Source organism: Rhamphochromis sp. 'chilingali' (assembly GCF_963969265.1).
Source record: "Rhamphochromis sp. 'chilingali' genome assembly, chromosome: 4".
NCBI classification, from domain to species: domain Eukaryota; kingdom Metazoa; phylum Chordata; class Actinopteri; order Cichliformes; family Cichlidae; genus Rhamphochromis; species Rhamphochromis sp. 'chilingali'.
Window position 1 is genome coordinate 26,362,170 of NC_137948.1, and position 11,096 is coordinate 26,373,265.

Here is an 11,096-nt window from a genome sequence, read left to right on the forward strand (position 1 = left end):
AGGTCAACCACAGCTGCAGTACAGAGCATCTTATCTAGTGCAAACTCTGGAATAAAACAAAAGTCTTAGGAACAAGCTCGGAGATTCTGCAAACGCACAGCACATGTCCAATTATCCACGGGAACCTCTGGGACCTATTTGTAACACTTGTGTAAGCCATTTGAATATCTGATGTGCAACTACAAGTTTTGACACAATGGAAAATTTCTTGTTTATCTTTGGCATTTGTGAAAGGAAAAGAAAAAAAACAGAAGAGGAAGTTGCCTTTTTTTTCTTTAAGGCTTAGATCACAAGACGTGGCAGCAAAAGCTTCTCTTTGTCGAGCTAACGTGACGATAAACATCACATTAGCAGATACTGTTTCCTGTATGGTATTTACAGGCCTCAGGCTGCATATATGGGTCAACTGCTGATTTAAAATTCAGTCAAATTCAATAATAATCTGTTCCGTATGAAGTAGTAGTAGTAGTAGTACCAAAAACAACCTCAAAACACCAGAACTACAACTAGTTGTTGCTTGCAAAAAGGACACATCTGAAGGTAACATTATGCCAAAATAATCTAGCATTTGACAGCCAATTAATTAGGATATTACTGACATTTTTAAACAAAAAGCACCCCGCTTTCATTGGCTACATTTTCTTCCTATTTTCTGTTTTACCTATTCAATGTACCACCATGAAAATATGTGCTGTCGTACTCCAGGTGTGTCCAAAGACACCAGCAGTGAGTGCTTCTACGGTGCAAGAAAATAAAACAAAAAAAAAACAAAAAAAACACTGCAGTGACTTTTAAAAGAGAGTGTGTCAAGAATGGCTTTTCAAAGTATACAACTCTTCAGTGAGTCACAGATCACTAGTGAGTCACAGTGGAGTCTTTCGTGAGTATAACTCGGAGGTACATAAACAGCTCGGTAACATTAAGTTCCAAATTCATCTTCTCATTATCTGTTATTAACATAAACATTTGCAGCTATATTATATATATAAAACATATTAGAGAGCAGCAGAGGACATATGCAGGAGTTAACAATATAATAGCCAAGGAAAGAAAAAGAAGAGAGCAGGGGACCCTTCCTCTGTCTTCACTCGCCATCTGGTAGCCATCACACCACACACAGGAAGTAGCAGCCATGCCTTGCTGGGGCGCCAGGGAGCGGCTCCTCTTCCCTCATGGTGCTGGAGAAACAACAATCAGCCAGCGCATTGCATTGCAGAGCAGTGCAGTGCACTGTAGTGTAGTCCAGCCCATTCAATCCTCAGCTGAGGAGCCAGCAGCGGCACCACCACCACCAGCAGCAGCAGCAAGGGACCAGGCGCTCACACCCCTGCAGACCAGCAAAGAGGAGCACAGAGCAACCTCGCATTCCTGCTGTCTGAGCCTGCCAAGAAGCACTGGGAACGGAAAGAAAGAGGGAGAGAACAGAGAGCTGCTCTCACTGGAGGCTGCCTAATGGTGGGGCTTTGAGAAGCACTCCAGTCTTTTTCATCTTGATTGCTTTTATTTTTTTTTTAAGCTTTGCTCTCCTCCGCAATGACAATAAAATTATTGCCTGCCCGCCTGTCGTTTCCTGCACACATATTTATGGTCCTTCACCTTTAATCTTGGAGAATGTTTGCGCGCTTTGCAAGAATCCAGAAAATGCAAATAATCAGACATTTGGCCCGACTCGCGATAGCTTTCGTTCCCTCAAATGACGTGCGCCAATCTGGTGGGAAGAGGGACCCCTTCGGCCTTTGTGTTTGATTTACTGTAAACCATCTATGGGCCTTCTGTGTTCTCCCTACTAGCACTGTTTTATTTCCACACAAGACTACAACTACACCCTGGAAATAGAAGCAGCCTTATGACACGTCCTATTTTTACCGCCTCGTGTCATTAGCTGGCAAGTCGCAACACGAAAACCAGGAATGAGCATTGTGATCAAAAAAAACGTTCAGCTTTCTTTAACCTCGGCCTGTGTCACTTCCTTGCATATGAGACAACCGTCAGTCATCAGAAAATAAGACGCATGATGACGTGTGCAATTAGCCCAGCAGCAAAGCTCTGAGGGTTCTGTCATTTGCATTTAATAATAGCTTCTCTTGAAACTCTTCGACTTGGCGCAGTGACAAAAAAAAGGAATAAAAGGATCATTTTACAGCAGAAAACACAACTCAGAATCTGTTCCCAGGTTTCGCACAGCAAATCCAAGCCTGCATGAGAACCGCTTTTCTGCAGCCACTCCACGAGTTGCTTTGCGGACTTGGCACACGACACAGTAAACAGCTGCGCCAGGCAAAAAGAGACACATCTGTTTACAAAATGCTCCATGTTAGCCTTGACCTACCAATTAAATCAACGGTGTCATTTCTGCACTAAGGTAACAAATTAAGTTTAAAGGGGCATACACAAATGATAATACAAGTGAAAGTTAAGATTTTGGGAGGTAACTCTAAGCATTATCAGCACACAGCGCCACCTATGAATCAAAAACAAGCCGAAAACAGACATGATCACAATGATGATCACATTTCCTTTGTTCTCATACAGAAATGACATTTATTTCTGAAATCTAACCAACTATGCGCTGACGTGCACTCAAAAGCAGAACTTCTTAAATCTTTTTCTTAATGACTCCTAACCGATTACATCCTCCATCCCCTTTCAGCTTAAAATAAATTTGCAAGCAACATACTCACTGTAACCTCTCACTCTTTTTGGAGCGCACACACTAAAGTTTAGTCTGTAACGCGTAAACAATCATCTTAAACTTCAGCTTCATTTTGAAGCAGTGGCGTGCTGGTATAAACAAAGGTTTACTGTGCTCTGAAAAGCAGCTGCGTCGCTCAAGAATTTGCATGAAAGGTTATGCATGCAAGTGTCTAGTTTACATAACAGGACATAATAGTATACATATGAGAACGTGATTTCGAGGTTAGCTCAAGTTCACGTTTGTTGCGTTAAACCCATTTTTTTCGTCATCATGCACATAATATCAGACGCTGCTTACAAACGCCTGCATAAGAGATGAGAGACCTTCTGTATCGACAATGAAGCATGCGCTCACAAAGATCGACAGCACCAAACGCTGCTGTTAAGATCCCACGGAGACGATCAAAAACACAGACTATGTTTTAGGTGACTGACATGCACCATGTGTGTTGTCATCACTCTCAAAACTGATGTCACATGAAGCACCGATGAAAAAAAATGAAGAAAATAAAAAGTGTCATATTTTTGTATACATCACCACTTGAGTAATGCTGTGACAGGTTTGACAGTGATTTACTATGCCCCCCCAAAAAAAAAATAAAATAAAAATTGCTCTGTGCTGCCAACTTCCCCAAGGGCTGGCTCCAACTGAATGTTTTGTTTTCATGGCTGTGTTTTTCTTTGTGAGGCAATGACTTGATTTCATGCTTAAGACTATAAATACCCAGAAGAAAATGCAGAACAACCACACTCATGTTTACTTCGATTGTGTTTTAAAACAAAAGACCAAAACACCAGTACAGGACTCAGAACAGCTTTCAGTTCTTTGGGGGGAAAATGGTTGTGAATATTACAGATTCTACAAATTTCCCCCCACCCTCATTCCCACAGCTTTTTTTTTTTATCCTTTAAACTGCTGTACCAACAGTTAGGCTACGATGAAAATGACACCGCCTATGTATAACACAGTGACGATAGTCTGTGTCAGGGATAAAAGAGACAACTACTGTAGTAGCACATATATTAATAATTAATGCTTATTTGTTTGTAATGGGCATTGAATAATTAATGGCATATTCAACCCATTTCCAAGCTGTGGCAGATCACACAACAGTAGTCTGCTTGCTCCAAATGGAGAGCTGTGCTGCTGGTGCTGCTGCGATGAGGACACAGTCCAGTAATTTTTCTTTGTTAGCCTAAGAGGCTAATGCTGCACAAGTACCCCTCTGTTGCATCCCGTTTGGGTAGCTTGTTTGTTTGTTTCTTCAAGCACGTAGGGAGGGGCGGGGGGAGGGTTAACAGAAAGTGAGTGTTTGTTCTCTGTTCCACTTGCTAAGCAGATTTAATGAATCCTCTACTTAATCAAATGAGCTATGCCTTTGTTTTCGTTCGACCACGTTGTTACACTGGTGGCATACAGTTTTCTTTAACTGTGTGTAAATGACAACTTTTTACAGTCAGCCACAGACAAAAGCTAACAGCCACTTTGATGTACACTATAAATGCTTTTTTGTTTTTCAGCTAAGAGGCCATAAGACCAGCACGGAGTAGGTCCTCAGTCTCCCTTTAGAGCCAGAGGAGGACCTTCAGGGTTCAATATTTTCCTTCATCCGGTCTACCCTGCAGCCCTGTGCTCTTGCTCTGAGGCCCTTGTAAGGGCTGCACAAAGTGTTCAGCAAAATCCTAATCTGTTTTCAGAAAGTGCATGCCAATAAACTACAGGGACTACAATGGTCTATGAAGCTATGTGCACCGGAAGGCAAGAACTGAGAAACTAAGAGCTAAGCAAAATTATTAAAAATCAAGGAGACAGTTATTTTATACATTTTCAAAACTGCTGCTGTTTAATTAATGTTTTGAACTAAAATTAAGGATTCCTTTCAATAGGAATTGTATTACTGTAATATGAACAAGCCGAACAATGACGTTTAATTGAAACATGGCGGCTTCAAAATGGCACGCATAAACAGCCGTTTGAAGCAGTTATATACATATCTCTCTATCAACTCTAGATTAGATAGAGAGGCTGATTGAGAACTAAAGATTCTCGACAGAGAACCGGTTCCAAACTGTCCAGTTTATATTAATTGTCTGTCTCAGAGCTTATCAATTGCTTTCATCAGTGCTGGCATCTTGTTTCTTGCAGTTTCACATAACAAAGCATGACGTCAAACCCCCGGCAGTGGAGCTTTTTCCACACCTGAAGTACATACCTGTTGGTTTTTTTTTTGTTTGTTTAAATCTGGTTTCTACATCCTACATCAGACCCTGATGATAACCAGCAGCACTGATGCTGAAAACCTTTGTAGACCTACATGTTTCCCCAACGCAAAATATTGATCACCGATCAATGAGAGAATCCGTAAAAACAGACCTAGAATAAATAATGGCATCGGTATCAATAAAATGTTACCAGTAACTATCCTTATTCATTTCCTTTATCCGTTTTCACCTACACCTCCATGATGTGGTGGCAGAATTAACTGAGATACACCATTTTATCGAGCAGTGACGACAGCAACCTTGTAACTCGATCTCTGCATCTCCTTGGGTCCATGTGACAACACAACAGATGTCCTGAAGACATCCATCTCGAAAGCTGTTCCTTTAAGGATGCTTACACTAGTGGACACTGAGACAAATATGCACATTAGTTAAGAGAAATGAAAGAGAAAAAGGAGAAATGGATGGAAAAATGCAGTGCCAATGAAATGGAAAACCCCAGGGAGCAAGGCTGTACTGACCCTATGGTATATTTTGTATTTTTTAAAGCTGAGGTGAGTAGTTTTAGATACAAAAAACAAAATGCCCACATCGGTTTGGTACTAAATAGCGTACAGACAGCAGTTTATTCTGGTCCCTGTTCTCAAAGGACATTGACAAACTAAAATGCTTGCACCAATGTAGCTGTAATGTGATTTTACCACAAAAAAAATAAAGTCAGTAATCACTAGCTTACTTTGCCAGCAAACCTCATGTAGCATGTGGCACCAAACTCACATTTAATCTAGGACTGCTCAATTGTGCCAAATAGTGAGACCAACATCAGTCGAACTTAGGGCTGTGCGATATGACCAAAATCTCATATCCCGATATAAGAATTCTATCGTCCCGATAACGATATAAATCACAAAAATGTACCATTTTCTGTAAATTCTGTGAATCTCGGGCAGCTCGTCTTGCGGGAAGTGTTTCCAGCTGCGCGTCATGTAGCTGGAGTCGAGTGTTTTAACAGATGCATGAAACTATACATTTTTAGACATAAGTTGTAACGGCCACCGTTACATTTGTGAGTATTTATTACACGGCGTGCTGCAGGGAAAAGCCTGTTCTAACGTTTGAGTCTAAGGTTTATTTTTTAGCACCTGGTGGCTCTTTTTTTACTTCTCATCCGTAAATAATCTGCTCTTTCACGTGATTCAGTTCATTTTGAAAAGTCTCAACAGGATCTTGAGCTTTATTGTGAAAGGTTTATGTGGAACATAAACAAGCGGACACGTGATGGTGTTACCGTAGTTGTTGCTAACGACAACGCATAAAAACAGGCGCTTGTCCATCCGTAGTGTGGTTATATTAAATATAAAAGAAAGAGAGAACTTTAAGAAATTAATATAGCCACTACAGTGACCATCAGAACGATGAAAAAATATTGCCGTAAACAGTTTATTTTGCGACACCACGAAACAAACGATAGCATAAAATGAAACGATAAAAGTTTTTATATTATCATCCGATATATATCGTTATATCGAACAGCCCTAGTCCAGCTGAAAACCAAATAATTACCTTAAAAAAAAAAAAAAAAAGTGGCTTGGGGAACTGCAGATAGAGTCAGGGCCGCCCACATAGCAGCAAACTCGTCCACCTTCGGGAAAAAAAAAAAACTACAAAAGCCCCGGGGAGAGCTGCAGGTTCGCCTGCACCATTGCAGCTCAAAACATACGCTGACCTTTGTGTCGATTACATTAAATGCTGTGTCAGAAGGATAGCAGCTAGAGTTAAAAGGGAACTTTTACAGGATGTGATGGTATGGAGACAGTGGCACTGAAGAAAGAAAAAAAAAAAAAAAGAGCTGGTGTAGCTGCAAGCAGCAAAGTTAAAAGACACTAACATTTTTGTTGGGGCTGAACAAGATTAGATAGAAGTACATCAAAGGGACAGCTAAGTCTGGGCGGTTTGGAGACAAAGTTAAAGAGAGATAGGATGAGATGGTTTGGATGTTTGCTGAGGAGTAAGGATAGTGGATATATTAGATAAAGGATGTTGAAGATGGAGCTGCCAGGCAGGAGGAAAAGATGAAAGGCACAGAGACGATTTGTGGATGTCCCGAAGGAGGACATGCAGAAGTCTAGTGTGACATCAAAAGACGCTCCGAATAGGGTTAGAGGGAAGGTGATGATTTGCTGCGATGACCCATTAAGGCAGTAACCGAAAAGGAGAAGAAGAAGAAAAGGAAGAAGAAGCAGCAAGGAAGTAAAACAATTCAAGAATGTCTCATCTAATCCCACAAAAGCTCTCATGCTTCATAACCAGCTGAATTGTTTCAATTTAAAAAAGAAAAAGAAAAACAAGAGAGAATCAACTTCTCTATTTATTTGAGTTAGTATAATCTGAACAACTTGTAAGTACTTCCACTAATTACACAGCTTCATGTGACCGAGCTTGCTCAAACCACCCTGCTGTGTTTCCCAGTATTTTTAGATTTTAGATTGCTGCACTACTATAGAGGGCATTGTTGAAAGTTAGATCAGAGTATTAGTCACTGAAAAACAACTCTGATATGAACAGTCTGTAGCAGCCGTAGAAAATCTAATAAGAGCGAACAATGAAGAGGAAGAATCATGACCCACAATCTGAAGCTGTATTCTCGAAAGATTTAGCTGAACTCTGCTGTTACACTCTTATGGCCTCAATAAGTCAAACAGAAATCTAAAGTGTAGAAATATATTTTCAAACAGGATTATGTCGCTACCTGTGACAGAAAGACTAAAACGTGGCATTTGCGTTGATAAACCCCCCAAAACGAAAGAAACCAGCTTGCAGTTTGTTCCTTGTTTGTATAAAAGCAATGGCCAACATTTAACTCAAAAATGTTTTCTTAACATTAAACAGGGAAAAAAAGATGCAGTTTATGCAGATATAAAAAACAACAACTATAATTTCGCAGCTTTAAACAGCTTAACTTCTACCTCACAAAATCACGAGTTTCCTCAGAGTTCTTAAAACACTAAAACAGTTACACAACTTGAGCAACAAGTTGTCATAACCATTTGAAAATAACTAGGTCCTCCAGTAGCCTACTTCTTTTTTTCTCCTGAGAAACTAACATTTGGGGTCATATTAACTTTTGTATTGTGGATGCAAACATTATTGTTATTTCAAATCATTTCAAAATAAGAAAGAAATAGCATGTTTTAGTCATTGATATTTTTAAGCGTCCCATATTGTATTATTCCCTCGCACCATGACTCTGTTTGATTAAAGTAAGTCAGGAATCAATATGAGGAGTTATATTGCTGTTGCTTCATGATTCATTTATTAGCCATTAGTTGTGCACAAGGCTGTTGGGAAATAGTGCAACTTTGAAAAAACTAAACAAAAGACTTTTTTGTAATGACCATACGAGATGCTGACTGCAGGTAACACAACAGTGATACCAAAGCCTGCCGCTACAGGCAAGATGCAGGTTTACAGAACTGGACCCCTCCATTTAATGCAAACTTTGCAAACAAAATTTCTAAACTTCTACATTAATAAGCAAAACACAGATTTCATTCATCAATCTTTGGTTTTTCCTATGAATTTTTAACTTGATGATGTCAAACTGTATGCATTCTTTGAATTTCTGTGGTTTAGTTGAAAGAAAAAAAAAAAGGAAATGGTTAAATATTCGCTTCGAGCACATTCATAAATTATTAAACTTCTGATAAAATCTATGCTAGTTTTACAAGAAAGCATTCGTCGATGACTATTCAGCACGCGTAGCTGCACCGACCAGGGGTTTTTCCCCCTCGCAGCTGAGAGGTTTCCTGGATGAGTACCCATGACAAAATAGTTTGCATGTCTGCCTTGCTTATTTGCAGTTTATGCACCAGAATCTGTTCAATAAACTAAATTTTTCACACACAGTTTTGCAAGATATCCGCAGACAGTTAAAGATAACAAACACTGGAAGCATTGGAAAGTCCAGTTTTTCTTGATTGCCTCATTCTTTAGCTGTTTTTTGTGCACGAACAGGATTCTTGTCTTCTCTGCATCTATCCCCATGTTTTCTCATGCTGCGTCAGAGCATGCATATGCAATGGGTGGGGTACACTTAATTATGAGTGGTCAGTAAAGGCACCTGATCTCACTTGGAGAAGGATTGTCCATTCCTGATCAAATCCTGGCCAACTCCAGATATGAACAGGGTCCTGGTTTTAAAAAAAAAACAGCTGGAAACTGTTGTCACAAAGTACTGTACAACAAGGTGACCTCTGTCATCAAATAAAACACTATTCTGTAATAGATGTGATGCAGGCACTCAATGAACCCTGCTTCTAAGTGTATATTTTATGCTCTCTTGAACTTCTGGTTTCTGCAAAAACATCCCTTCTCTGATCTTACAGCTCTTGTATCAATAAAGATGCCGTGCACAAAGAAATCAAATGGGCTTGATGGCTAACAAAGCAGCTAATCAAGTTATTTGCTTTAGCCTTATATGAGAGGTTCTTCCAATAGCACACTAATTAAACAGAGAGAACAGGAACATAAAACTGTCAGTTACACTTGTGGGGGGAAAAAAAATCAATGGCATGTCATAACTGATTGCATATCGTTTTAAAAGTATGTAAGACTGAATAGCAGGTGTGAGTAGAGACTGACAGAGCTGCAGATAAGACAACACAGGGATGTAAACAATGGCAGATATAGTAGATGTAATGACAGCCACAACTAGCTCTGATTTTGCAGTTGATTTGTAAATCATTTAACTCTCAGCGACCACCTTTGATACTCTTGACTGCGTGACTTCAAAAGGTAATCAAAGCACTGCGTTACTGGTCAAAGACAATCAAATTCTCCCGAGATAATGCTTGCCAGAGTCTCATGTTTGCTTCCCAAACAGCGGCCATGCGCCCCGCTGACGTGCCCTTGAGCAAAGCCTGTTAAGTCACGCTTAAGTAACTTTACTTTATATAAGTAACGCACAGTTTCAGGTTCACCAACAAAAAGGGTAAGGGGGGAGAGACAAAAGCTGATTGTTGCAATGCACACAAGATGAGGCCTACACATCGTCTGCACCCGGGGAGAGCCTCCAGGGAAAAGCATGCACGTTTTTTTCCTTCCTTTGGTCTAACAGGTTACTTTATTACAACGTAACAAAGAGGATATAAAGCGCACTTACGTAACGTCTCAACTTTTTTTCAGGAGGAGACTTTCTCAGCCACCCCGAGCACACCACCTCTCCCCCGCTCATTTCTGCTCCTTTTCTTGCTCTCTCTGGAGTTTGAGCCCGGATTGACGCTTGGCGCTGGTTGTTTTCGGGAGTGTCTTCTTGTACCTGGGGGGAAAAATAACAATAAAACAGTTAATATGAGGCTAAGACGGTGAAGTCAAAACATACTTCGAATATAAAGTTTGTTTTAAAAAAATGCTGTGCGTGTATGTGTGTTTTTAAAGGCGCAATAACCAACCGTCACTCCTCCGAAAGTGGACTCGCCGACACGGCAGTTCTGTGAAATGCACAGACCAGATTTCCACGAGTTGTACTCAAATAAACGTGTCTCCTTAGCTTGGAGTAAACATAAACCCCGGCGGCACCGCCTTTTGAACAAATATCAGCGGTGACTTTTGTATTTTGTTCAAACTGGAAGGCTGTGGGGGCAAAAAAAAAAGAGGAAAAAAGAAAAGAAAAAACAGGCGCAGACAAATGAAAGTCGGCAAGTTTTTTTTGTTGTTGTTATATTTAACGTCTCATGCTAATTCCCGTCAAAGTGAAGCGATTCCCATCTGGAGAGGTCGGGTGTGCATGTCCCACACTGTACCGGTGCATAGTTGTCGTCTGAACGCAAATTAAAACAAGCTCGACCGTAAACACGGTGGTTTCGCCTAGCTTTCCTACCAGTTTACTCCCATGGTTCCTTAATTGTGATTGACAGGGTGGCTCCGTCTTTCCCTAAACTCACCCTCCTCTGGAACACTACTGAATGGAGTTAACAGCCGCATAGGCGAGAGGACCGGAAGTTATTGGTTTGTTTTCAAAATAATATTAGCACGCTTTGAAGCTGCCTTTAGTTTAGAAACGTAGTAGTGTAAGTTGCTATTTTTAGTCTTGATTGACAGGTTGACATCTACCTTTTCTCATCTAAGCAATACTGTAGTACTATGGCTAGTTCTGTAAATTGATAAAGGCTACATTGTTA

At 40.3% G+C, this 11,096-nt stretch overlaps 1 protein-coding gene across 3 annotated transcripts in view; it reads right to left on the bottom strand.

The window, feature by feature from the left end:
• Positions 1-10,857, bottom strand: part of gab1 (GRB2-associated binding protein 1) — a 63,050-nt gene extending 52,193 nt beyond the window's left edge. For 2 of the 3 annotated variants that reach the window (XM_080881155.1, XM_080881154.1), the window contains exons 1-2: positions 10,368-10,857; positions 10,079-10,234 (exon numbers count right to left, since the gene is read on the bottom strand). In XM_080881155.1, the coding sequence (XP_080737281.1) occupies positions 10,079-10,150 (72 nt within the window). In that variant the 5' untranslated portion in view covers positions 10,151-10,234; positions 10,368-10,857. The remainder of the gene's footprint in view (positions 1-10,078; positions 10,235-10,367) is intronic. The other variant, XM_080881153.1, reaches the window with a different exon arrangement.
• Positions 10,858-11,096: the final 239 nt, after the last annotated feature.